Source organism: Ahaetulla prasina, chromosome 2 (genome assembly GCF_028640845.1).
Source record: "Ahaetulla prasina isolate Xishuangbanna chromosome 2, ASM2864084v1, whole genome shotgun sequence".
NCBI lineage: Eukaryota > Metazoa > Chordata > Lepidosauria > Squamata > Colubridae > Ahaetulla > Ahaetulla prasina.
In genome coordinates this window covers 178,326,472-178,354,311 of record NC_080540.1, presented here as the reverse complement: position 1 = coordinate 178,354,311, position 27,840 = coordinate 178,326,472, and the positions used below count along the sequence as shown (strand labels likewise).

The 27,840-nt window shown below is 43.7% G+C and overlaps 2 protein-coding genes across 3 annotated transcripts in view; both read left to right on the top strand.

Moving 5' to 3' along the window:
* DNMT1 (DNA methyltransferase 1) overlaps nt 1-11,754 on the top strand; it is a 42,607-nt gene extending 30,853 nt beyond the window's left edge. The window contains exons 23-34 of the mRNA XM_058170516.1: nt 1,152-1,344; nt 1,780-1,870; nt 3,003-3,137; nt 3,338-3,620; nt 4,678-4,819; nt 5,696-5,862; nt 6,111-6,288; nt 6,903-7,098; nt 7,778-7,941; nt 9,731-9,847; nt 10,721-10,811; nt 11,250-11,754. Of these exons, the coding sequence (XP_058026499.1) occupies nt 1,152-1,344; nt 1,780-1,870; nt 3,003-3,137; nt 3,338-3,620; nt 4,678-4,819; nt 5,696-5,862; nt 6,111-6,288; nt 6,903-7,098; nt 7,778-7,941; nt 9,731-9,847; nt 10,721-10,811; nt 11,250-11,287 (1,795 nt within the window). The 3' untranslated portion in view covers nt 11,288-11,754. The remainder of the gene's footprint in view (nt 1-1,151; nt 1,345-1,779; nt 1,871-3,002; nt 3,138-3,337; nt 3,621-4,677; nt 4,820-5,695; nt 5,863-6,110; nt 6,289-6,902; nt 7,099-7,777; nt 7,942-9,730; nt 9,848-10,720; nt 10,812-11,249) is intronic.
* Nucleotides 11,755-15,111: 3,357 nt separating this feature from the next.
* On the top strand, nt 15,112-27,207 carry EIF3G (eukaryotic translation initiation factor 3 subunit G). Of its 2 annotated transcripts, none has more exons than XM_058172449.1 (11): nt 15,112-15,222; nt 18,107-18,153; nt 21,926-22,030; nt 22,138-22,226; nt 22,620-22,679; nt 25,002-25,106; nt 25,412-25,601; nt 25,678-25,785; nt 25,919-26,055; nt 26,202-26,308; nt 27,095-27,207. In XM_058172449.1, the coding sequence occupies exons 1-11, from the start codon at nt 15,203-15,205 to the stop codon at nt 27,108-27,110; spliced, it is 984 nt and encodes a 327-aa protein (XP_058028432.1). In that variant the 5' UTR covers nt 15,112-15,202; the 3' UTR covers nt 27,111-27,207. The 2 variants fall into 2 exon arrangements, with proteins under 2 accessions (XP_058028432.1, XP_058028433.1); XM_058172450.1 differs by lacking the exon at nt 15,112-15,222 and adding an exon at nt 15,481-15,729.
* Nucleotides 27,208-27,840: the final 633 nt, after the last annotated feature.

The following is a 27,840-nucleotide window of genomic DNA, read 5'->3' as shown; positions in this document are numbered from 1 at the left end:
CAGTAGGCTTATAGAATGAGCGTGCAATCTGAGGTCCCAGGTCTTCGGCCAACTTCCCTTTTTTTTTTTTTAAGCCTCCAAAGCTGAGCAGTTACCCCCCAAAAAATGGGGTTGTAGTTTCCTGCCAGTTGGGTTAATGCATAGATATGTCCTAGAGCCTGTTTTTTAGGGACTGTCTGAAAATGGGCTTAATATAATATTTTGAAACAACAGCCACATGAAACTAATTAATAATATTTTAAAATCCTGTCTTCATTACTTTGCATCATCACCCTTAATTGGTGTAGCTCTTCAGGACACACAAATAGTTAAATGAGTCTCAATCTCTTTGTTATATACAAATAGGAGGGAAATAATCTGAAATGCAATGTATTCTTCAGTGATTATATATCTTAACCCTGAACCCTACTTCTATCACCATAGTTTTGAATTGAATTGAATTGAATTGAATTTTTTATTGGCCAAGTGTGATTGGACAGACAAGGAATTTGTCTTTGGTGCATATGCTCTCAGTGTACATAAAGAAAAAATAAAATATATTTGTCAAGAATCAATAAGATAAAACACTTAGTGATATAGGATACTAAAAAGCAATCAAATCATACTAGGAAACAATAAAAACAATATAAGTTGTAAAGATACAAGCAACATGGATATAGCCATAAGTGGGAAGAGATGGTACTAGTAAGGATGAGAAGAACTACAGTGTTAGTAGTTAATTTGACAGTGTTGTGGGAATTAGATGTGTAGCAAAGTGATGGCATTCAAGAAAAAACTTTCCTTTTGTTTTGTTGTTCTGGTATGCAGTCCCAGTTAGAAGGTAGAAGGTAGAAGTTGAAACACTTTATGTCCAGGATGTGAGGGGTCTGTAAATATTTTCACAGCCTTCTTTTTGACTTATGCAGTATACAAGTCCTCAATGGAAGGCAGATTGGTAGCAATTGTTTTTTCTGCAGTTCTAATTATCCTCTGAAGTCTGTGTCTGTCTTGTTTGGTTGCAGAGTCAAGCCAGACAGTTGTGGAGGTGCAGATGACAGACTCAATAATTCCTCTGTTTAACGGAGAAAAACTCATTCCTTTCCCATTGTGTAGGTGTTCCTGGGTTTGATGCCTTATCTCCCTCAATGCAAGTGTCTCTATTGTCTTTCTAGGCCAGAAAACACACACAAATCTGTCAAAGCCAGCTACCATGCAGATATCAACTTGCTCTATTGGAGTGATGAAGAAGCAACGGTGGAGTTTAAAGACGTGCAGGGCCGCTGCACAGTGGTGTATGGGGAGGACTTGACAGGAAACATCCAAGATTACTCTGCCAGTGGCTCCGATCGGTTCTACTTTTTAGAGGTAGCTTTTTCCACTATGTCATTGGCCCTGTGCAATTTGTCACCAATATATTCTCCAACACACTGGAGGTTTTTAAGAAGAGATTGGACAACCATTTATCTGAAATGATATAGGGTTTCCTGCTTGAGCAGGGGGTTGGACTAGAAGATCTACGAGGTCCCTTCTAATTCTGTTATTTGCAAGTGGGTGTCGTATCAGCAAGTGTTGCTATAGATGTGACTGGCTGATATTTGAACTTTAGATTACCTCCTCCTGCTTTGGAAGAAGAACATTAATGAAAGCCCAGTTGCCCTCTCACAATAGAAATTCACTCCAGCCTACAGGTCATCCTATAAATGCTGCCTAAACTTCCTATCAGTGGTTTCTGAAATCTATAAGAAAATATTAGAACTGTCTTGGATGTGAATTAAGGTTTTTTTTCCTTTTAATTTCCAGGCATATAATGCAAAAACAAAAAGCTTTGAAGACCCACCTTATCATGCCCGTAGTTCTGGAAATAAAGGGAAGGGGAAAGGGAAAGGGAAAGGTAAGTGATTAGTTGTTAAATGGTTTAAATCTTTGGTGTATTTCCCAAGGCCAGCAATATCTTCCCTGTAAAGAAAAATAAGATGCTGAACCAGGTCAGTGCAAATCCTGCAGAACAAAGAACTTGGGCTTTGATAGGCTTTTGAGCGCAGTTCAAGATGCACGTTACTTTGGCATTGGGCCTGGCTGTCTGAAGAACCGTCTGTCTCCCATCTTTTTTGCCCATTCTGTACAATCAGACAGGCCGAGCACACTCTGGGCCCCATCAATCAAACAGATATAAGGCTGGAAGTGGGCAATCTCTGCTATAGGACTTGCCTTCTCAAACAACATCCTCCAAGAGATCCATATGGCCCCTACACCCTGACTGCCTTCAAAATGTCTTTGAAAATTTGGGTTTTGCCAAGACATTGGGTTAAGACATTTGATGAACCCTCTTTAGGATTTCATATAGTGGTTGAATGTTGTCTTCTGGGAAGAACTTCATACTCTTCTCCTTTTTGTTTTATTTTCTTTTGTTTCTACAGGGTGGGTGGGTGGGTATATGTATGTACATACATACAACTATATTTTAATGCTTTTCACAGTAGTGAACGGAGCAAAGAGCAGTATCTCTTGATTACTGAGAACTGGATATTTTCATATTGTGAGCATGTTGAAGATAGTTTGCTGATTTCTTCCATTTTATACATATGCCCACATCCCACTCAGAACAGATTTGTCATACTTTAGAAAGATATCCATCCAAACAGACTTTTCTAAAGAGGAACTAATCGTAGCAATATTGAATGGAAAAGATTTCTTTCTCTTGCTCTCCTTCCCATAGTTCCAAGTTAATATACTTAGATTACTTAGAAAGTTCATTTTTATTCCTAAAACATACAAATACTGAGAGGAATACTTGCAGACATATTAGGTCCTGTTTGGTTCATTAATTGTAAACAAGTCTTTGCTGTTGCTGATAGAATCTACTAGCAATAGCATTGACTTGTTTGCAGTTAAGCTATCATAGACTTAAATAGCTAATATTCTAATTTTAAAAAAATATAATCCTGGTATGCTTACTTTGGAAACAAGGCAGCAATTCTTAATGCAAAAGGCACACGTAGACATACCTTTTCCTCCTCATGCAGGTAAGAGCAAAGGGAAATCTTCAGGAGCATCTGAATACAGCGAGTCTGAAGCTGCTGCGATGAAGCCCCCCAAACTTCGAAGCCTGGATGTCTTCTCTGGTTGTGGAGGCTTGTCAGAAGGGTTCCACCAAGCAGGCAAGGCAGTTTGGAAGGATGGTTGGGTGCATGGGAAAGGGGCATGAGCATATGACTTTTACAGCCAAAAAAGTAGCGCCACTGAGGGTTTCCAGTCCTGTTTTATGGGATGGAAAGAATTTTTTGTGTACTTTTGAGGCTTGGAAGCAAACCATCTAATATGAATTGTTGTTCTGTTTTCATCATCATGTTGTCTTCAGGAATCTCAGACACTCTCTGGGCCATTGAGATGTGGGAACCAGCTGCGCAGGCCTTCCGTCTGAACAATCCAAGCACCACAGTGTTCACTGAGGATTGCAATGTCCTGCTTAAGCTTGTAATGTCGGGTGAGAAGATTAACTCCCTGGGCCAGAAGCTGCCACAGAAGGGAGACGTGGAGATGCTCTGTGGTGGCCCCCCTTGTCAAGGCTTCAGTGGGATGAACCGCTTCAATTCTCGCACCTACTCGAAGTTCAAGAACTCTCTGGTTGTTTCCTTTCTCAGGTGACTGAAGTCAACGGTTGCATTTTCTCAACTCTCCTTAAGCCAATCCTTATTCTATTGCATGTCCTATCTCCCAGCCTGTTGCCTTCCAACTGTGTTGGGACCACAACTCATGGGGGATATGGTTGGGTAAAGCTACTGTCAACTGGTCTCTAAATCAGAGCTACAGTTTAACAGAATAGTAGAAACATAGACTGTGACGGTAGATGCTGTATCTGCATGTATTACGATGGCAAAGATAATGTTCTGTCCCCCCCCCACAATCAATTAGAAATGCAAACTGACTAGATGTGCCAGCAATTTATTCTTGCCAAGTCCTCTTATCTATCAGAGCAACTGCAGTCCGAGCTGGAACTATCCCAAAGTTCAGAAGGAAACGAAACAGAATCCAGGAGCCAAAGTACAGCCAACATTTTCAACAGTCAATTGTTCGTCACAAGAACTATAGGGCAGCCCCTCCTGCTTTTATATCCTGTGGGGTGTGGCTCCGTGACTCAGCACTCTCTAGGCCTGCCCCACCCTTTCTTTTGATGTTGCCGTCTCTCCTGTCTGCGATACCAGGGGTCCAGCTACGACTGATTGTCAGCAGCTGGGTCTTGAGGCATGGCCTGAGAGGGAGGAGATGCAGGAGACAGGCCTCATCATCTCCTCCACCTGGCCTGCCTCTGAGACTTGGAGCAGAGCCAGAGAAGGAGGCTCCGCAGAGGGAAGCCATGTCGGCTCTTCCCCCTCGCTCTCTGAGTCACTTTCTGCCAGGAGGCCCGGTTCGGGGGGAGGGGGCGAAGACACAACAGATAATGTGTAATGTGCCCTCCAGAAATTTCGTATCCTGTGGGCAACAATGGGTTGAGATACTGGAAAATATTTTCCTATAGATCTAGAGGACACCAGCATGGGAAAAGACTCCTTGAGAGAATGTATGAGATCAGATCTATGTTGGGGTTCTCTTGGGATATGGACTGGGTTTTTTGCCACGAGTTCTTGAGCAAGGACTGTGTGCCTGCTGTTGGAATCAAGAGAAAACGTAGCTGACCTTCAGTGCTTTTATCTTTTGCAGTTACTGCGACTACTACAGGCCAAGATTCTTCCTCCTTGAAAATGTTAGGAACTTTGTCTCATTCAAGCGTTCTATGGTGCTAAAGCTCACCCTGCGGTGCCTTGTCCGGATGGGTTACCAGTGCACTTTTGGAGTGCTGCAGGTATGATAGTCAGCCTTTTTTTTTTTAACTAAGGTTGGGATTGTACTGAACCATATTTGTGTGCTTTGCAGATGAAGGCAAAGATTCCACTGGATTTAGAGCTAAAAAGTTACTACCTGTATTTTCTCTATAATATACTGATTCTTGGGTAGATAACTTTCATGTATCTGGACAGTGCCAAGTTGAGAAAGCTGATCTAGGAAATTTCTAGTGGTTGTCATGATTTCTATAGTCAATTTTGACTCCCAAGTGACATCAGGTTCATGTTGTTTTCTTGGCAAAAATTTGGAAGTGTTTGGAGGGACCTTCCTCCAAGATGTTTTTAAACTTTCCAATCTAAAATTGTGAGGGAATGGCAGCCACCCAGTTGGCTTTTATGTCTAAAGGAGAACAAGAACTCTCCCTGCTTCTAACCTAGCATTTTCAACCACTATACAGACTAGCTCTCAAGCTGTTTTTAGGGGTTGGTTTATAGACTGTGCTCAATTATAACAAGCTGCAAAAGATAAGCCAAAGAAAGCTGATTCCATTGCTGGGATTATGTCTCCCCTGAGACATCTGGCTGTTGTCTGTTGACAGTATTTGATCTAGTCTGCTCTTTGTCTGAAATGTCTTTCCCCAAGTAGCATGTCTAGCATGTACAATATATCACAGTCTTTTTGATGCCAGATGAAGACCTTTCTTTTTTCCCAAAGTGGATTGGAAATGTCAGTGTTTTCCTTTTTTACTAGTGTTTTATGGAACAAGGAACAGCGATTACCATGCTAATTTAGTACCAAAAGTTAGAAAGGGTTGGTTTGTTAAGAAAAATATATCCACTTCATCAAATAACTGTATTTTCTTCTCCCTCAATTCTTCTCTTCCTCCATCATCTAGGCTGGGCAGTATGGAGTAGCTCAGACACGCAGAAGAGCAATTGTATTGGCTGCAGCTCCTGGAGAGAAACTCCCCTTGTTTCCTGAACCCCTGCATGTTTTTGCTCCCCGAGCCTGCCAGCTCAGCGTGGTGGTGGATGATAAGAAGTTTGTTAGCAATATAACAAGGTAATTACCTTCTCCCAGATCTTGATAGTGTTGCTTTCGTTGAGGGCTGGAGAATGGGGCCAACAATCTTACAAGAAAAGGAAGTGCATGACTATGGTCTATTTTTCATACAAATGAAAGATAATCCTGAATAGTCCCAACCTATATGGAAAGCTTTTGTGATGTTGTGGAATTGCATCATATTTTAGAAAAAGAGGAGAGTCCAATAACAATCAGCCTTTAAGTTATGTTCTTTCAATGTACTCTAGGACTTATTCGGGCCCATTCCGAACCATCACGGTCCGGGACACTATGTCTGACCTTCCTGAAATCAGGAACGGAGCGTCAGCACTTGAAATCTCCTATAATGGAGAGCCACAATCCTGGTTCCAGAGGCAAATTCGGGGTTCCCAGTATCAGCCCATCCTCAGAGATCATATCTGCAAGGTATCTATTCTTACACTGTTTATCTGGTTTGCTGGGGCAAGGTGGGTGGGTAAGAGACATCTTTAATATGAAACTGAAAGCAGAATTTCCTAAAATGAAGCACTGTTGGAAGCAACAGTTATTTGCATCCAGGAAACCCAAGGAAAAAAATTCCAATCTTTAGCTATATAGAGAAATAATTCTGCTCCAACACTTGGAAAATTACATAGAGTGAGATGCCAAGAACAATTATTGTCTGTCTGCGCAAAACTTAGGAGAATTGTGTTATTGAATAATTCCATATTGGTCTGTAACCCCTCACCTGCTGGGTGGTAGAAAGATCATTTTCACTCTAACCTGCAAGAAAAATTGTAGGAAAACTTTCAGAGTTTTATCACAAAAACTGGCACAAAATAATCGTCGGGCAGTTTTTCCCCCCAAAAAACCACTACCAGGTATCTTGTGTTCTCCCTGCCTTTTCCCCTCTTTTTAAAAATTTAATCACATTTGTGCCCTTCTGGGAAATGCACTAAGTAGTACATTTAATATATTGTCAGACATAGGCACTCCATACAACAGAGGTAGGAAGGTGACATCCAAAATGTTAAGGGTAACTCTGTGCTTTGTCATACTAGGATATGAGTGCATTGGTAGCTGCAAGGATGAGGCACATCCCACTGGCCCCAGGTTCCGATTGGCGTGATCTGCCCAACATTGAAGTGCGCCTTTCTGATGGCATAACCACCCGCAAGCTACGCTATACACACCATGAGAAGAAAAATGGGCGGAGCAGCACAGGATCTTTGCGGGGGGTCTGTTCCTGTGCTGAAGGTACAACATCTGGCTTTTCTGGTTAGAAAGGATGGTTTGACAGGTCATCCAAAGAATAGCGGCCATTAGCTGTTCAAAATAGAATAATACCTTAAGGCTTAAGCCATTCTTAAAAGAATCCAAATGGTCAGAATCTCACTGGATCTCTGTTCTCCCATGCAGCTTCATGAAATTTACATCTATGGAGTCTGCTGACCCTTTTCTAGTCAACACAGATTTAGAAGTTGGATCTCAGCAGGACATCCAGTCCAACAATTTGTTTTAAAAGAGGCTATTAATCCTAGCATACTTTTTGTTGCTAAGAAACATTGCATAGCCAAAATGAAGTAAGTGCTACTCAGTGAGAACAGAGAGGGAGATTCTTACTTCCCAAATACTTATCCTTTTCAAGTTCTTGCTACATTCCAATTTGGTTCTATTTTGTATCTAATGACTTGATGTAAAGTCTGGGGAAGTTTTTTGAAGCAAGGGGAATTAGCCGGTGTTTGACTTAGGTTTACCTGGGATGCTACTGCAACCCTCCTCTGCTCCTTCCTTCAGCTTGGGTGCGGGAAGAATTCCCCAGTGCTAGTACTCCTACTCCGGTTTCTGATGGAGCAAAGCAGGCCAAAATGTCAAAGGAAATCCCTAGCCATACTTTCAGTGAAAAGTAAGCCGAATCCTTTTCAATCTCCTCCAGGCAAGGCATGTGACCCTGCAGACCGGCAGTTCAACACCTTGATCCCTTGGTGTCTGCCTCACACGGGGAACCGGCACAACCATTGGGCAGGCTTGTATGGAAGGCTAGAGTGGGATGGATTCTTCAGCACGACAGTCACCAACCCTGAGCCCATGGGGAAACAGGTAAGTGAAGGGAAGGGGCCTGGAAGGAACCCAGTGGCTCATCTTCATACTGATATTCCAGTGTATTCCCTAGCCTCCTATTCTTTTTGCATTTACTTTCTTGCTTGTAGCTTCTCTGGCTTTATAGGGAGGTTATATTGAATGCTATTAAGAAAGGCAGAAAGCACCAGCATTTAAGGGTTGTTGCTGTCATTTGGACTATAAGGAGAAATTTGCAGAACTGTTATGAACTTTGCATTGTGCGTCGGTTGAGCCCTTTCATGGATCATGAGGCTCTGCGTTCAGTCAGGACATGGTGATCTTGTGTTTGGACTACTGCAATACACTCTAAATGGGGCTACCCTTGAAGAGTATTCAGAAACTACAACTGGAACAGAACGCAGCAGTGTGGACTGTTTTAGGAGCTCCTAGATTCATCCATGTAACATCACTGTTGCCTGAACTGCATCGGTTGCTGACTTGGTTCCAGGTCCAATTTAAGGCATTGGTTAACACTTCTAAAGTCTTTTGGCATGGGTCCAAACTACCTTAGGAACTATCTCACTCCAATGGGATTGCCCTACTCCTTTTGGCCCAGAAAAAGAGACATGTTCTGATCTCATCGACCAAGGAATTTTGGCCGGCAAGGTCCAAAAGAACCTTTTCTGCTGTGGCGCCCACTCTATGCAACATCATGCCCCTTGAGATGAGTGCCCACCCTGTTGACCTTCTGAGAGGGCTTGAAAACCTGCTTCTGTCAACTGGCTTGGGGCCCCAATGGGAGTGCCCCATTCTTTTTCAACTGTGGACAGTTTACAGCATAAAACATTAAAATCATAACATAAATCTCTCAAAAACAATCCAGGTAGTAGATTAGAAAAAGATCCCAGCTCCACCCTGCTTACATAGAGGCCCTTTTTTATCCAGTTTGTTGTTAATTCTAATGTTTTAATTTTTAATGTTCAATATTTTTAATGCTTTTAATATTCGAATTGTTTTCTATAAAGCTTTCTTTCCTAGTGGGCTGAGGGCAGTTAGAAGATGATGTGGTATTTCTGTGCTTGAGAAATAAGTGGCTCATATTCATTGTGGAGGAACCTGGTTAGGTGACTCAACCATACAGTAGCTCCAAATATAGTATTATTATTTATTTATTTTATTTTATTTATTCGTATTTTTATACCGCCCTATCTCCCTAGGGACTCAGGGCGGTTAACAACCAGATAAAAATATACATATAAATACAAATAAAAACATCCATTAAAAAACTTATTATAATTGGCTGAATAATTAAAATGATGATAACAAAAATAATAAAATCCCCATTAAAACCAATTCAAATTTAAAATCTAGTCCAGTCCTGCGCAAATAAATAGATGTGTCTTAAGCTCGCGGCGAAAGGTTCGGAGGTCAGGAAGTTGGCGAAGTCCTGGGTGAAGCTCGTTCCAGAGGGTGGGAGCCCCCACAGAGAAGGCCCTTCCCCTGGGTGTCGCCAGCCGGCACTGTTTGGCCGATGGCACCCTAAGGAGTCCCTCTCTGTGAGAGCGCACGGGTCGGTGAGAGGTATTCGGTAGCAGCAGGCGGTCCCGTAAGTATCCCGGCCCTATGCCATGGAGCGCTTTGAAGATAGTCACCAAAACCTTGAAGCGCACCCGGAAGACCACAGGTAGCCAGTGCAGTCTGCGCAGGAGAGGTGTCACATGGGAGCCACAAGGGGCTCCCTCTATCACCCGCGCAGCCGCATAGTAGTTTAGTAGTTAACTAAATCTCAACACAAAGGTGCCAATGACTCTGCTCTCCCTTTTTCCAGGGCCGTGTGCTTCACCCTGAACAGCATAGAGTAGTGAGTGTGCGAGAGTGTGCACGGTCCCAGGGATTCCCTGATACTTACAGGCTCTTTGGAAATGTACTGGACAAGCACAGGCAGGTAAGTGGCTGCGGAACCTTCCTAGAGAAGATTTCTATATGTAAATGTTTACTAGAGTTTTTTAGAATCTGAACACACTCTTGTTCTGTTACTCTATCTCTTAATAACATTTGAAGAGGACAGCTTTCCTCCTGTAACAATTTTGAAAATGCTTTTCTGTTATTGTTTATAGTTGTTTGCAAGTTAGCACTAAAAAATAACCTTGGGAAAAAATAATAAAGGATTTTCTTCTAGGGATAAACTCTTTATTTCAATTGGCTGAACATAATATTTTCTTAGACACCTCAAAAATGCGGAAAGATCCTTAGTTGGATGATAACTTTATTAAGATCAACCAACAGTGTGGAATTCTTCATTAGGAAACACTTAAAAACAGAAAAATAAAAAGTACAAAAGCGGCTTTCTGGAATGTATTGGGATAAATTGACAATGGTTTTTTTATATGAAAGAAGCAATTATCAATGCATCCCTCAAGGATGAATATATTTGCCAGGGAAGATATATAAATTACAATGTTAACATTTGAGATTAGACAAAGAAGGCTTTCCTATATTTTTGTACTCTTGATACCCAAGGCTAAGACACCTCTGATAAAATGTAGTACATTATCATATAATACTGTATAAGCGTCTCTCTGTGGGTTGGTTCTCAATTAACGGTAGGTCTTTGCACATATACCAGGGCTTTGATACAATGAAGGGAAGAGAGATGTTTCTTACCTTCCTCAGGACCAGCTTTGTTCACAGTATAGACTCCTTCCATTTAGTGGCCCTGCAGCCACAGCAGGGCTTTGTCATATGAGGCCTCTTACTTTTCAGGCAGAAATGGTACATGTGCCAACTCTTCATCCTGGCTTGTGCTCTCTTTGTGCAGGTGGGAAACGCAGTCCCTCCACCTCTGGCAAAAGCCATTGGGCTAGAAATCAAACTCTGTGTGTTGGCAAAAATGAAAGAGGATGCCACAGGTATGTTATTGGATTCTCGTTGGGCTTATTTGAAAAGGGACCTTAGATGTCTGTGTTTCAAGAGCTCAAGCAGTTTTGCACTAGCTGTGAACCAGGTAACACAACTCAATTTGGTCTTCTGTAAATTAGGATTATAGTTCTTTTGCGCACCCTATGGAGGCCACCAGATAGAATGGCTCAGTGAACTTTGTCCAGTGTTTGTTTACTGTCTTAGAGGGGTTGGCATGGAGACCAGAAACATGGTGGCCCTCATCTGAAATGCAGTAACAGTTTGAAAGTACTGTAGATACAAAGTCTGTAGGCAAGAAGCCATTTTCTTTCCAAGCCAGAAGAGAGTGAGAAGCTGATCTGTACCTTTCAGACAACTGTATTCTCTGTACACAAGAGCTTTAGTGTGGCTTTGTTTTCTGAATATCTAGCTGTTTTGTTTCTTTACAGATGCCATCAAACAGGAAAAGATGGACACTTCAAATTAATTTGTAAATTGCCCATCTGCTGCACCTCAGCTCCAGCACCTGAACACCCAAACATGCACTGATAATTTTTAATGTTCTTCTGTTATTTTCCTGGTTTATTTTCTTACCTCTGGACTCACTGAAAATTGTTGGAGGTTTTGGTTTGTTCAGGGTTTTAGTTTTTTTGTGCGTGTATGTGTTTTGTCTCTCTCCTTTCAAGCCTGTATTTGTGAACAGTGTTTGTCTACTTGGTTGACATTCTGAAACTGTTTCAATGTTCCCGCTGCCATTCTCAAACGATCAACTGTGCAGTGCCTATCCATGTGTGTAAGTGTGTGCGTGTGTGTGTGTATGAGTTGGGGGAGTGGAGAATGTTTTTATTATGCATTGTATTGAAAACTAATCAGCCACTTTATACAAGTGGAAATAATACTTTATGTAGTTTTTATATGTTGTAATATTTCTTCAAATAAATCTCCTATAAATTATTAGAGGGCCATTGTTGATTTTTTTCCCCAAATGATTGTCCCCTGTTGCATTTCATTTGGCTAATATTACCACTGGGATCTACCACTATTATACCAATCTTCTGATTATTAAGTACCTACTCATTTAATCTATTCACAGTGACAACTCTGATCCTTGTACACCTATTACCTTAACTAAGACATTAGAGCAGTTTTTTCATTAGAGCCGTTTTCTGTTGCTCCTAGAAAGACAGTAATTTATAATCTGATTTGCATAGCATGCTAAACCATATTTAATCATGGGATAGACTCGGACTAGGACAGCATCTTAATCAGGGGGCTATAATCGTAACAGTTTTGATTAATTTATCAGAGTCATAATTTGGCCTGATATCTGGACCTGAACACTTGTCTAGGTTACAGTGAAGTTGCTGTTACTGTTATTTTTTAAATCACATGTAGATGTGGGCATACAGTAAATTGAATACAAAAGGAGGTGTGTATCATTAGTGCAACCCAGACATCCAAGTTATCTCATAAAGTTTAGACATTTCTTGTCAAACAATCCCAAAGTGAACAGAAGCTGCCTTTTACATGGGTTTAGAAGTTAAATGCAGCTCTTTTTCAAACAATTGAAAGCATTTGAAAAAAAATCTAAAACCAAACTCTAAAGTTTCTTAACTGACCACAGGAAATATTTAAAAACCAGCATTTCCTCAAAAGCCATTACAGAGTACCTATTGGAAAGATGTCCCATGCCCACCACATTTACAGTTTTCTTATTTTGAGTCTGGTAAATAACTGTACTTAGTAATAAGTATGCATTCTGAATTGCCCATTTCATTGAATGCCTTATGTTTTTATGGGCTGATCTCACAGTCTAGTACAAAATAATAACAGAGTTAGGTGTGGGAGACCAAAATGTTTGGGCTGTCTGGACATCAAGGGAAACAATGTTCCCTAGGGCAGTGGCTTGAAAGAGAAAACACATCCCTTGGATGCTTCTAGATGCCATGGTTTACGGAAGAAACTCGAAGCAGGTAGATCTCGTTGACCAAACCGTGTGATCATTAAGTGAGACATAAAGGGTTGCATCTTTGCAACTTTCTGTCGACTTCACCATTTATTTTGCTGGTCGGAAGCTTGCTGGGATGGTTACAAATGAAGATCATGTGACCCTGGAAAATTCCAACTGCTACAAATGTGAGCTGGTTGCCAAATGCCCAGATCACAATCACGTTACCCCAGGGATGCTATGACAGTTGTGCGATGACCGGTCATAAGTCACTTTTTCAGTGCTGTTATAATTTCAAATAAATGGTGGTAAATCGAGGATTACCTATAATGGGTTCAAACTCATGCCAGGCAACCATTCTAGATCACAACTTAGTCTCAAAGGAAATTGCACAACTGGAGTCTGAAGAAATCCAAGCACCTTTATCCCACAGAGGTTTAGCGTTGCAGCTTTGGTGCCCCTTCCTTGGAAGAAGTTAGGACGTTCAAAGACTGTTGCACAGCGATCTCTGCATGTAATAAGAGCAGAAAAATATCTTTTAAAAACCTAACAGGGTCCATCAGATATGGGATAGACCTATGTAACAGATACTTCTACCCTGCCACAAGAAGTGATTGCAGAATTAACAGAGTGATCAACCATAACAAAGGATAGATCTTCCAAATCTTCCACTATTCTGAGGGGGGGGAAATGCAATGTGTGTAATGGTTTGGTATAATGGTTAAGGAACCAACCTAGAAACCAGAAAACATGAGTTCTCATCCAGACTTAGGCACAAAGCCAGCTGGGTGACTTTGGGTCAGTTACTGTCTCAGCCCTAGGAAGAAGGTAATGTCAAACCACTTGTGAAATGTTGCCAAGAAAACCGAAGAGACACTTCTAAGCAGTCACCAGGTATCAACACTGACTCAAAGGCATACAAACCCCTCAAAATGTGTGACCACTACTTTAAATTGTCCCCAGAAACTCTCTGGATCAGGTTCAAATTTCGGCAGCCATGAATTACTGAGCCATGTCCAAATCTATGCCCAGAGAAGGCAGATTATAAATCCTCCACTAGTACTAGTTTGGGAAAATCCAGCGTCCTGGAGGAACTCGGGTAGGAATGTTGCTATGAAGCAAGAAGGCCGATATAGTGGCAATAATCCCATATATTCCCAGGGCATAATCTCACCAGTAGATTCTCAACCAGCTATGTATAGAACAGCATTTCTGAAAGTCACCATCCTTTTGGTTGCATCCTCCAAATCCAGGGCACGTTTCTGAAAGAAGAATCACCACTCTGTACTCAGCCAGTCTTGGTAATGTACACTAGATCAGGGGTCTCCAACCTTGGCAACTTTAAGGCTTGTGGACTTCAACTCCCAGAATCCCTCAGCCAGCAAAGCTAGATCACCCCTCTCATGGCACTGGAGTAAGCATAGGAATCTGAAGATTGGAATTGGGATTAAGGAAATATAGTTTATGCATCGTGTTGAGTCAGCTTACTATTGGCATACTTATTAAACTACAACTGGCTAGGTCTACACAACATAGTAAACCCTAACCCATGGTTAATATACCAAATTCACCAACCTGGCTAAACCAAAACTAATTAAATTGCACTATGATTAAGTTCAGTGTGAATCCAGTCACTGAGACCACATATATACCTCCTTATTCAGGAACCAAAAAATGAGCAATGGGCAAATGTTAACTCATATAGAGGATTTTGTAATTCAGTGGTAATGCCAGAATTTTCTATTCATATATTAAAAGCAGCCCCAATGGATTTAGTATGTTCTTTCAATCACATGGGGGAAAATAGTATGTGCTCATTTGAAATAAATATCAAAAGTATGCATAAATAAGTATGCAAAATTATCAATGCAGGGAACAATTTCCTGATTGCTTATTTGTAGCCTATGACAATCATTAAGCGTTGTATCATTAAGTGTTAAATTTGTACCCTATGACTCTCATTAAGTGTTGTAAGTGTTGTACCTTGATGAAGATATCTTTTCTTTTATGTACACTGAGAGCATATGCACCAAGACAAAATTCCTTGTGTGTCCAATCACACATGGCCAATAAAAAATTATATTCTACTCTATACTAACAAATAATTTGAGTGATTCTCAGAGAACTGAGATGGTACACATTTAGACTGCAAATGACAACTGCTATTTGGAGAAGAAAAAAAGGAGAAACCTCGCTGAATAGCTTTTTTTTTTTTGGTAAAGTAGAACGGCATCCAAATACGAAGCCTGCAATCTTCTCTCCAGCCACGTGTCAGAACTGTCACGCAGGCGAAGAACAGCACAATTCCACTTGTGTCGAGCAGCAGAACTACATCTCCCAGGATGCCTCTTGGCACTTGCGGCGCTCTATTGTGCGTCACTCTTATGCGTTGCAGCGCCCACTTCCTGCTCTGGAGTCAGGCCTGAGTTGCTCCGATCGTTTCCATCGGCGACGATGCCGACCGGCGACTACGAGTAAGAAAAGCAAGCGGGGGGGAGGGGGAGGGGGGTTGGTAGGGGGCCTAACGGGAAGGGGGCACGTAGCTGCGTGGGCATGACGAGAGGGGAGGCACCGGGGAAGGCGCACACGTGTCGTCCCGGTTATCCGACAGGCATGCTGACGCGCCCAGAAGTCCCGTATATCGGTGTGGATTCACACACGTGCGCGTACGTGCATCGGGCGTGTTCTTGCTTTGCGTGCATGAAAGGCTGGGGTGCGAACTCTCGGCCGAGTCGGCCTTCCAGCCTTTCGGCGCCATTGCGCAGCTGTCCAGACGAGAGGAACAACAACAACAACAACAGCAAAAATCAACCCGAGGTGTTCGGGGAAGACTTTCTCTCGTATTTAATGCTGCATCTACGCTGAACGTTTCCTGAAGGCTTTTGCGCTTGTCATTTCAGTAATCCAAACACAAATTAAAGGGTGGGAGAAGAAGGTAGCGACCTAAAAGCTTGCCGTGAATTCCCACCGATGCACCCTGGGTAGGAAGAGCAGTCCTTGAGGGGAAGTCCCGTTGGGAAAAGGGGGTGAAGCGCCGAACCCCGTTTTCATGGAGGGGAGCTAAACCTTTGCCTGGGTGACTCCACTTCGTTTGTGGAGTGGCGGTTCCCATGATGGAACTGAGGGATCACCAGAAAAACGCCGCCACCTCCCTCTTCTAATGTAGGAACTAAAGTGGAAGCCTCTTTCCAACCCAACTAGTTGTTTGTTTTTTCCTGTACAGGTTGTCCTCAACTTACCATCACAATTGAGCCCAAAATTTATGTTGCTAAGTGAGAAATTTGTTAAGTGAGTTTGCTCCATTTTATGACTTTTCTCGCCACATTTGTTAAGTGAATCACTGCAGTTCTTAAATTAGTAACACGGTTGTTAAGGGAATCTGGTTACCCCATTGATTTTACTGGTCCAAAGGTCACAAAAGGGGATCACATGACTCTGGGACCACTGCAATCATCATAAATGTGAGTCAGTTGTCAAGCATCCAAATGTAAATCATGTGACCGTGGGGGGAGATGCGGCAACGGCTATAAGTATGAAAGATGGGTCCTAAGTCACTTTTTTCAATGCTGCTGTAACTTCAGACAGCCACTAAATGAACTGTTGTAAGTCGAGGACTACCTGTACACTCTTACACAATAGCATAATCTCCACATGTAAGGGATAGGTAGTCCATCCCAAATTAGGCACTGAAAAGTATTTTTGTACAGTGTACAAGTAGTCCTCGACTTGCAACAGTTGATTTAGTGACCGTTCAAAGTTGCAACAGCATTGAAAACAGTAAATTATGAGCATTTTTCACATTGACGACCATTGCAGCATCTCCATGGTCACGTGATCAAAATTCAGACACTTGGCAACCGACTCATATTTATGACAGTCGCAGTGCCCTGGGCTCATGTGATCCCTTTTGTGGCCTTCTGATAAGCAAAGTCAATGGGGAAGCCAGATTCACTTAACAGCCATGTTACTAATTTAACAGCTGCAGTGATTCACTTAACAACTGCAGCAAAAAAGGTTGTAAAAGGAGGGAAAATTCACTTAAATGTTTCGCTTAGCAGCTGAAATTTTGGACTCAATTGTGGTCATAAGTCGAGGAATACTTGTATTGGCATCTGATCTGAATAAAATGAGTTTTCAGAAGTAAGGAAACAAGTACAATGGGAATAGAAAACTTAAGTGGTAATTGTGTGAATGAATTGGAGGATATGGAAGCTGGCATTTTAGAAGATCCACTGACAATGGTTTATATTATTGTACTAGATTTTTATCCCACCTTTTTTATTTAGTTATTTATTTATTTATTTTATTTTATTTATTTAAATAAATAAATAAATATATTATTGTACTAGATTTTTATCCCACCTTTTTTGTATATAGGTCAATGTGGTGAATTTACCTAACACTCCTGTATCTTATTTTTCTTCAGAATAAAAACCCTGTGAATTGCGTTGGGTTGAGAGAGAGTGACTGGCCCAAAGTCACCAAACTGGCTTTCATACCTAAGGCGGGACTAGAACTCACATTCCCGAGTTCTAGGCTAATGGTTAAACCACTACAGCAAACTGGCTCTGTGACGGAATTATAGTTTGAGGATAAAGGAAACAGGCTTGGGAGGCACAGCAGATGACTCTGAAATTAGGAAAATTTGGTAGATGGTGGAGGAGGAGACTTAGATGTTTTATGGGCAAAACTTTGGTGACTTGTCCTGAGCATGTAAGCAGACAAACTCACCAGATGGTAAAATTAACCCATGATTTTAGCTCTACATTTTATAATTTACTGTTAGCTGGTTGGCTTCTCCACCAGAAATTATAGAAAAAGATAAAATAACAGCTGTTCACCAAAATAAAGACTTTGATTAAACCTCTAAAAAAATATTTAAACTGTTATTTTACTCCAGACTAAAATATGATTGGAAATAAAACTATTTCTTTCTATCCGAAGAAGGAAGTGTGCATTTTATGAAAATGAGTTAGAATGGAATCCAGAGCATATTGTAATATTGTGTAATAGAATAAATACTACATATGAGAGACCAATCCTAGAATTATGAAATTGAGGGAGGACATATATTTATGGGATTTGATAATAAGTTCCGTGTTTTCCCGAAAATAAGACAGTGTCTTATATTAATTTTTGCTCCAAAAGATCATTCAGGCTTTTTTTCTGGTTAGGTCTTATTTTGGGGAAAATACAGTATTAAATGCATCCATCTGGCTGACAATCTTAACTGGAGCTTATTTTGGGGGTAGGGCTTATATTATGAGCATCCCGAAAAATCATGCTAGGCTTATTTTTTGGTTGGGTCTTATTTTCAGTGAAACAGGGTACCTAACATGATATTTTTCTTTCTTTTAGCTCCAAGCCCAGTTGGGCAGATCAAGTTGAAGAAGAAGGAGATGATGGTGAGAGATTTAATGTGCTATTATTATTATTATTATTATTATTATTATTATTATTATTATTATTGTTGTTGTTGTTGTTGTTGTTGTTGTTGTTGTTGTTTATTTGATTTTTATACCGCCCTTCTCCCGAAGGACTCAGGGCGGTGTACAGGCAAGATAAAACATACAATGTACAAATTAAAATACAATTTAAAAAACTTATTTTAAAATTAACCTGAAAAAATTAAAATATACCAAGAACTAAAAACCCCATTTAAAATTAATCAAATTTACAAAATTTAAAATTAAAATTCAATTCAAGCTAGCCCCGCGTGAATAAAAAGGTGTGTCTTCAGTTCGCGACGGAATGTCCGAAGGTCAGGTATTTGGCGTAAGCCCGGGGGAAGCTCGTTCCAGAGTGTGGGAGCCCCCACAGAGAAGGCCCTTCCCCTGGGGGCCGCCAGCCGACATTGTTTGGCGGACGGCACCCTGAGAAGTCCCTCTCTGTGAGAGCGTACGGGTCGGTGGGAGGCATGTGGTAACAGCAGGCGGTCCCGTAAGTACCCAGGCCCTAAGCCATGGAGCGCTTTAAAGGTCGTAACCAACACCTTAAAGTGCACTCGAAAGGCCACAGGTAGCCAGTGCAGTCTGCGCAGGAGCGGTGTTACATGGGAGCTCCCTCTATCACCCGCGCAGCTGCATTCTGGACTAACTGAAGCCTCCGAGTGCACTTCAAGGGGAGCCCCATGTAGAGAGCATTACAATAATCCAAGCGAGAGGTAACGAGCGCATGAGTGACCGTGCACAAGGCATCCCGATCAAGGAAGGGGCGCAACTGCCGAACCAGGCGAACCTGGTGGAAGGCCCTCCTGGAGACGGCCGTCAAATGATCTTCAAGCGACAGCCGATCATCCAGGAGGACACCTAAGTTGCGCACCCTATCCTTTGGGGCCAGTAACTCGCCTCCAACAGTCAGCCGCGGCTGCAGCTGACTGAATCGGGATGCCGGCATCCACAGCCACTCCGTCTTGGAGGGATTAAGCTTGAGCCTGTTTCTCCCCATCCAGACCCGTACGGCTTCCAAACACCGGGACAGCACTTCAACAACTTCATTGGGGTGGCCCGGGGTGGAAAAGTACAGCTGGGTGTCATCAGCGTACTGCTGGTATCTCACCCCGAAGCCACTGATGATCTCACCCAACGGCTTCATATAGATGTTGAACAGCAGGGGCGAGAGAATCGACCCCTGCGGGACCCCACAAGTGAGGCACCTCGCGGTCGACCTCTGCCCCCCTGTCAACACCGTCTGCGACCGGTCGGAGAGATAGGAGGAGAACCACCGATACGGTGCCTCCCACTCCCAATCCCCCCAACCGGCGCAGCAAGATACCATGGTCGATGGTATCAAAAGCCGCTGAGAGGTCTAATAGGACCAGGGCAGAGGAATAACCCCTGTCCCTGGCCCTCCAGAGATCATCCACCAATGCGACCAAAGCTGTCTCCGTGCTGTATCCGGGTCGGAAGCCGGACTGGAACGGGTCTAGATAGACATCTTCATCCAGGTATTGGGGTAGCTGTCGCGCCACAGCACTCTCTACAACCTTCGCAACAAAGCGAAGGTTGGAGACTGGACGATAATTACCCAAAATAGCTGGGTCAAGGGAGGGCTTCTTGAGGAGGGGTCTCACCACCGCCTCTTTCAAGGCGGCAGGGAAAACCCCTTCCAACAAAGAAGCGTTGATAATCCTCTGGAGCCAGCCTCGTGTCACCTCCTGAGTGGCCAGTACCAGCCAGGAAGGACACGGGTCCAGTAAACATGTCGTGGCGTGAAGCCTCCCCAACAACCTGTCCACGTCCTCAGGAGCCACAGGGTCAAACTCATCCCAAATAGACTCAACAAGAGGTGCCTCCTCTCCCTCGCTTGGATCATCCCAATTTCGGTCCAGACCATCCCGGAGCTGAGCGATTTTATCGTATAGATAACCACTAAACTCCTCGGCTCGTCCCTGCAAAGGGTCATCCCGCACCTCCTGATGAAGGAGGGGGCGGGTCACCCGAAACAGGGCGGCCGGGCGGGTATCTGCCGGCGCAATGGGGGGGGGGGGGTAAGGACGCCTCGCCTCCCTCCTTGCCACTAGGGTGGTCCTACAATAGGACCTAACTAGTGTCGATCAACCGGGCGACTGGACCTCCAGGTGCTCTCTAGGCGTCTTCTCCGGCGTTTCATCTCCCTCAGCCCCTCGGAGAACCAAGGGGCCGGACGAGATCTACGCCGGGTCAGAGGCCGCAAAGGCGCGACACGGTCCAAGGCCCCGGCCGCGGCCTGTTCCCAGGCCACGACCAGTTCCTCAGTCGTGCCGTGGGCCAGATCTCAGGGAATGGCCCAAGGTCCGTCAGGAACCTCTCAGGGTCCATCAGGCGCCTGGGACGGAACCAACGATAGGTTCCGTCTCCCTGCGATGGTGAGTGGCGGTTCGGAAGTCTAGGCGAAGGAGAAAATGATCGGACCATGACATTGGTTCTGTTACTAAATCATCTAATACCAGATCATTTAACCACTGTCCAGAGATATAAATCAGATCCAGCGTGCCTCCCCCCATGTGCGTAGGGCCATCATTTACTCGAATCAGGTCCAAGGCCGTCATGGAAGCCTGGAACTCCCGAGCTGCCGTCGATAACAAGCCAACTGATGGCAGATTGAAATCCCCCATGACTATAAGTCTGGGGGTCTCAATCGCCACAGCAGCAAGTACCTCCAACAGCTCAGGCAGGGCTGTGGTCATGCAGCAAGGAGCCAGGTACGCGATCACCAAGCCCAACTGATTCCTATGGCCCCACCGCACATAGAGGGATTCACAGCCGGCAATCTGAGGAACAGTGGCTTCCCTCGGCTCTAGATCTTCCTTAATAACAACCGCCACCCCTCCACCCCTACCTTGGGCCCTCGGCTGATGAAATGCTCGGAAACCTGGAGGGCACAACTCAACAAGGGGGACCCCCCCCTCTGGGCCCAACCAGGTCTCCGTAATGCCCATAAGGTCCGCGGACTCCCCCTGAATAAGGTCGCAAATCAGGGGAGCCTTATTAACCACGGACCGGGCATTACATAACATCAGCCGAAGATCCAAGCTCTGAGGATCATGGCCGCCCGAGGAATTTAATTGGCTCTTTGCTTAGCCAAGAGTAACTCTTTGTTTCCATGGTGGATTTTATCTCATAATCCCTCCATCTGTCCCTTTTGAAATCTTATACCCATATCTCAGGAAGAAGCAATGTCAAGAAAACCTCCCTAGTATTAATTTCCTTTGAAAGCTGCCTGATTTTGTTTATCAAGTTACAATCCCAATGTTTGTCAGTCCTTTATAATCTCAGTCTCCTTGCATATTTCCATTACTATTGTGGGAGGTTTTTTGTTTTGTACATTTGCATTTGCATTCAGTAGACAGTTTATATAGACATTTCTCCTTATTTTATTCTCTAACAACATTGTAAGGCTGATATTGATATTTTCTTTCTGGATAAGTTAAATTGACAAATTAGTTAACTGAAGTTGAACAGTAGGAAATATCAGCTCAAATACACATTTAGTCCTGAAGTACGCATGGTTAAATGGCTATATTTTGATCTTTTAAAATATTGTAGAACAATATACTTCTATGCACTTAGAGTATTATCCTATTTAGTTTGAATGAATCTACTTTGCTTCCAAATTGATAAATCTTCAACTGTCTAATTTTGCCAGAGAATTTTGTGCGCATATAACTGCTGGCCTCCCTATACTTTTCCATCACAGATAAATGCATTACCAGTGACCTACTCAAAGATATTCCCCTGACTGATGTGTTGAGCGAAAATGGAGCCGTAACTGTGACCATCGAGCCAGAACTTATAAAAGGAGGTAGGAGCTACATTTGTATCTATCTGAATGTCGGGAGGAAGCAAAGCATGAAATGTCTCCAGTTCCCCCAATGCCAATCTTTGTAACTTCCCGTACTCCTTTTACAGAGCCCCTCCCACCTCCCAAAGAAGTTGTGAATGGAAACATTAAGACGGTGACTGAGTACAGAGAAGAGGAAGATGGCCATAAGGTGAAGGTGAGTGGAGACCAAGATTGAGGGGTGTCTCCATCTTCCTCACTCCGGGTCTCACAGTCCTCTCTTGTTTCACTGTTTGCTATTTAGTAGGGCCTCTGCCCGTGACCCCCATTTCCATTGCTAGTTGCCTTTCTTTAGTGAAGTTCTTCCCCGATGCAACATTTTTAATTTTGTCAGCTGAAAGTGAACTATCCTTGCTTGCTGCTTATTCTCGCCTGGTTTGAAGATGCTGATGCTGCTTCATCTCTTTCCTTTCCTCCTGGTCCTGTTCTGCAGACTCAGAGAAGTAGGCTTCTGAAGCTTAGCAATTGTGTGATGAAACATAAGAAAGTCATATGCAGAATTACTAATTCCCACCTGAGCACTTTGTGATCAATTGCTGTCCTTTCACAGATCATCCGCACCTTTAGAATTGAGACTCGAAAGGCCTCCAAGGCTGTGGCAAGGCGAAAGGTGAGTCCTCTGGCAGATAAACGGGGCTTTTGCTTCCTTGATTCTTCAGGATGGAGTGCTAAAATACACGTTAAGTGAGCCAGGCCCAATTTTATGACCCTTTTTTTGCTGTGTTTCTTAAGTGAGTCACTGGTGTTAAGTGAATCAAACGGTTGTTAAAAGAATCTGGTGTCTTCCATTGACTTTGTTTATTGGAAAACAGCTGGGAAGGTTGCAAATGGTGATCACATGATCCCAGGACGCTGTAGCCGTCATAAATACATGATGGTTGCCAAGTGCCCGAAGGTTGATCACATGATTGTGGGGATGCTGCAACTGTTGTTAAGTGTGTGAAATAATTGTAAGTCACTTTTTTCAGTGCCATTGTAACTTTGAACAATCACTAAACAAATGATTGTAAGTTGAGGACTACCTGTATTTTATTTTATTAAATTTATATAGCTCCCCATCTCACATACATTACTGTAGGCGGAATACAATAAAACAAACAGTATAAAACAATATAATAAAACAATTAAATCTACATTATGAAGTTATTTGGCTATTCTTTTGTTATGGGATGTTCTCATATTAGTTTGATTTGTTTATTTTATTTATAAATAGTTTGATTTCAGTGATCCCACTCAGTTACAGACCATTTGCTCTGAAAATTGAATCTGCTTGCTGAGGCATCAAGAATGCCGTCTATGGACCCTTCAAGTCCTTTCATGGTTCTTATATTTTGGGGGCACCAAAATAAGCACTAGGGCTTATTTTGGGAGATGTCCCTTTTTTTTTCACGTACAGGAGGCTCCGAGTGCGGGGCAGAAGGCCGCGCAGTATATCGGGATCGCCTCCTCCCCCCTGGCCTCTGACCAGCTGCTGGACCTGCTGCTGTTAGCCTCGCAGGGGCTCTTCACCCTCCTGGCCGTACTACTCTCAGCTGCCCTGCTGGGCTGCTCCTGCATGGTGTAGGGCAAATCGGTCCAGATCTATAGCTTCCAGAACGCACACACACCCCGCCTCCAGTCTGCCAGGGCCCCTGCACTGCAGGGCACTACAGTTCTGGTGCTGGCTATCAAGATGGATGTGGGGATGCCCATGGCCACCTTCGGCTTTTACCTCACCTGCAGATGCTCTGCTGCCTTGCCTTCTGCCCACTCCAGCCGGTGGGCCAGTGCTGCCACCATGAGATGAGGTGAGGCAGGTGGCAGGAGGGTGGAGCTGCCTCCCTCCACCTGCTGAAGTAGTGCAGGGCAGAGGAGGAGCACACTACCCAGCCTGCAGAATGCATGGGGTAGCTCCAACGGAAGGAACGGTAGAGGAGATTGCTGGGTAGCAACTTGGGCTTGGCAGTGGACTGGGCCAAAGGTGTGCCGGTGGCAGGTGAGGTAGAGCCCAAAGGTGGCCATGGGCAGCCCTATGCCTGTCTCACACAGCTGGCATGAGAGCTGCAGTGCCCATCCGGGCCAAGGCCTGAAGAGTGCCAGGCTCAGCCTGTAGCCCAGCGCCTGCATTACCAAGTAGGTGTGCAGTTACTTAGCACCCCAAAGGCAACAGCAGGCAAGATAGCGCAGGTGGCATGGCTTCACCGGTGACCAATGGCGAAGGGGCCCTGCAGGCCAGCGGCAACTCCAGAGGTTATAAATCTGGCCAACTCACTCCATGCCAGGTAGGAGCAGCCCACTAGGGTGACGGAGAGCAGTGCAGCCAGGTGGGCAAAGAGCCCCTGTGAAACCAGCAGGTGCAGCAGGCCCAGCTGCCAGACAGAGGCACGGTGGGAAAGGCAATCCCGATGCGCTGCACGGCCTGCTGCATCCCAGTCATGGGCAAGCCGAGAGCAAGTAGGCCAGATTGACACCCTATTTAATGGAGGCAGGCGATTCTGACGAGTGGCGACACTGGTAGCAGGCAAAGGCACAGGAGGAGGGAGGCGATCCCAACATGCCACAAGGCCTTCTGCCTCGTTGTAGCATCAGCCTGAGCAGGACCCAAGCTCCATGCCTGGCAGAGCGCAAACCATGTTTGGACGATTTACACAGCTGTCATTTTACATTCCGTCCACCATCTCTCTGCTTGCCCATGGCTGCTGCCAGATACTGTCAGACCCCACTCACTCGCTGCCTCCTACGCTGGCCATCCCCACCCCCTGCCTGGACTGATGTTGATCTTCACTAGGGCTTATTTTGGGGGATAGGGCTTACATTAGGCGCACACTTAAAATAAGGCTTGGCCTTATTTTCAGGATAGGTCTTATTTTGGGGGAAACACAGTTTCTCCCATCTTTTCAGGATTACCAATGAAGGAGAAAGCATTATTCAACCTTTTTATTCTTCTCCTTAGAACTGGAAAAAATTTGGCAATTCTGAATTTGATGCCCCTGGCCCAAATGTGGCTACTACCACCGTGAGCGATGATGTCTTTATGACTTTCATAACCAGCAAGGAGGTGAGTGGCGGCATGCAGGACATCAATCATTCTGTAATTATTTTTCCCTGGAATTCTGGCAGTTGCTGTTACGGTATCTCTTGAGAATGCCAGATTGCATTCAAAATTAGTGGCTGGATGGTTAGGGAAAAGGATGCATTCCTTTTGCATTGTTCCACAGAGGTTGTACTAGCTATGCTTTTTCACATTTTGGCATATGTGAAAAGGATAAGGAGACATTTGCATGGATTCAGGAGAGGGAAGGAAAGAGAGTCAGATAAGCTTTTACTCATTCATCTATGCCTGCCATCATTTCCCTTTTCTAGGACTTGAATTGCCAGGAGGAGGAAGACCCTATGAACAAGCTAAAAGGGCAGAAGATTGTCTCATGCCGTATCTGCAAGGGTGATCACTGGACCACTCGCTGCCCTTATAAGGACACACTGGGGCCCATGCAGAAGGAATTAGCTGAGCAGCTGGGTCTTTCCACAGGCGAAAAAGAGAAACTCCCTGGAGGTGAGAGCTGGAGAAGTCAGGGACAGTGGAGGGCATCTGTGCTCAGCCTTTTGCTTAAGCCACATTTTGTTTCCAGAACCAGAACCTGTTCAGGCTCAGCAGAGCAAGACTGGAAAGTACGTCCCACCCAGCCTGAGAGATGGAGCCAGTCGCAGAGGGGAATCCATGCAGCCAAATCGCAGAGGTGAGTTTCTGCAAAGGGAAGCTGGCTCTACATCTGTGTCTTAAACAGTGGCATGTTTTGGCATCTGTACCAGCATCCAGTCCTTCAACTTCTGCCAGGACTCATCTCTTTGCATTTGCACTCCCACTCATAGCTGATGACAATGCCACCATCCGTGTCACCAACCTGTCTGAGGACACCCGAGAGACTGACCTTCAAGAGCTCTTCCGTCCTTTTGGATCTATCTCCCGCATTTATCTGGCCAAGGACAAAACTACTGGTCAATCCAAGGTAAGGGGTGGATAAGTGAGGTGGGAGGGAAAAAAACACTTTCCACAGGCGAAAAGGAGAAGTTCCCTGGAGGTGAGAGTTGGAAAGGTCAGCAATGTTCTCTCCCTTGCTTCCTTCTAATCGTTCTTCATGTTACTTTCCCTCAGGGCTTTGCCTTCATCAGCTTCCACCGCCGTGAGGATGCTGCCAGGGCTATTGCAGGCGTGTCTGGCTTTGGCTATGATCACCTGATCCTAAATGTGGAATGGGCCAAGTAAGTAAATGTCTGATTCCCTGAGCACATTTGCTCTTAGTTTTTATTTTTAAAGTCTCTGTATAGCAGAAGACTTCAAACTTGGCAGCTTTAAGACTGAGGAGAATTCTGGAAGTTGAAGTCCACAAGTCTTAAAGCTGCCAAATTTAGGGACCCCTGCTCTACAGAAACAAGTTAGTTTTTCAAAGTTAGTTAGTTTTTATTATGTTATGCTTGGTCCAGTGATCCATTACACTTCAAAATTTAGGACAGCAGCCCCCAACTATTTTATTGGGAAATTTCTCTTGTCCAATTTTTGCAGAGAGTCATAGATGCTGCTGCAAAACCGTGCCTATGTTACTCCTCATATCCCCAGGTAGCATCTACAGGACTCTAGAATTAAATAAAAAATTAATGTTTAAAAATATAACAAAGATGGAAAGATCAAAATCTCATTCGATTTTAAGTAAGACTGTCCACATTCTCTGAATCTTCAGTCCTCTTTTTAAAAAGTACAATGACATCCATATCAACTCTCACTTGTGGATCACAATTTGATCTTAAAATGGGGATTGCAGCTCCAACGTTTTCTCGGGGGACCTCTAATTGCATGGGGTTTTTTCCTGCAAAATTAATTCGATGCTGCTGTGATCTGCCTCCCCTCTTCTCAGGATACGTTTATGCCCTTGCCAAAGATAGAAAGTAGTTTTAATTCAATATATTGAAAATTATTCATTTCAGTGAGTGTTATATTTTCAGGATTTTTTTCATCAGAGACCAAGCTAAAACACTTTTCTTTCCCCACAGACCTTCCACCAACTGAAGTCTTCTGCCTTGATTTTGTTTTCGGCTTTGGAAATGATCAGGTTCTGTTGTTAACTGGAGATACTAGTCTCTAATAAAAATTCATTGCAGCCTTGTATGTTGTGTCAGTTGTATCATGATGAAGAAAGTCCCGTTAAGTCAGAATACCATTCTTGAATCCCCAGTCTTATTAATCACCAAAACTCCCTTTTTACTCCTTATCTGTAAAATAGGGTCTGGTTTATTTTATTTGCTGCATATGTTAATAAATACTCATTGGATTACGAGCTCCTACACTGCTTAACAGTGTATGACTGCAGCTGTATTACTTTGTTTCAGCCAACCAACCAACCCCCCCAAAATTAGAGTTACATGGGAGCTTAGCAAACAACTTTTCAAAGAGTGCAGTGCCATGTCCTCCTAAAATAATCAATGAACATGTCGCCCCGTCTTCCAGGGGACAAAACTAATGATCTCGTTGGGAGTAAGGATTGAGCAAGGAATAAATCGTTAATCAATGCATATTAATCAATGCAAATTAATTAATTCTTCTTACGATAAAGAAGGTACAGATTTTTGCAAAATGTAGGAAGAAAAATAAAAAGTCACCACCACTGAAATGAGTGTTTCCACTTTGCATGTGTTTCTGCATCGGAATGCTGCTATTGAGATGGGTTGCGTAAATAATGACCCCATAAGACACACTGATCACATTGCACGGCAATCCAATCCAGAACCAAAACCCCATT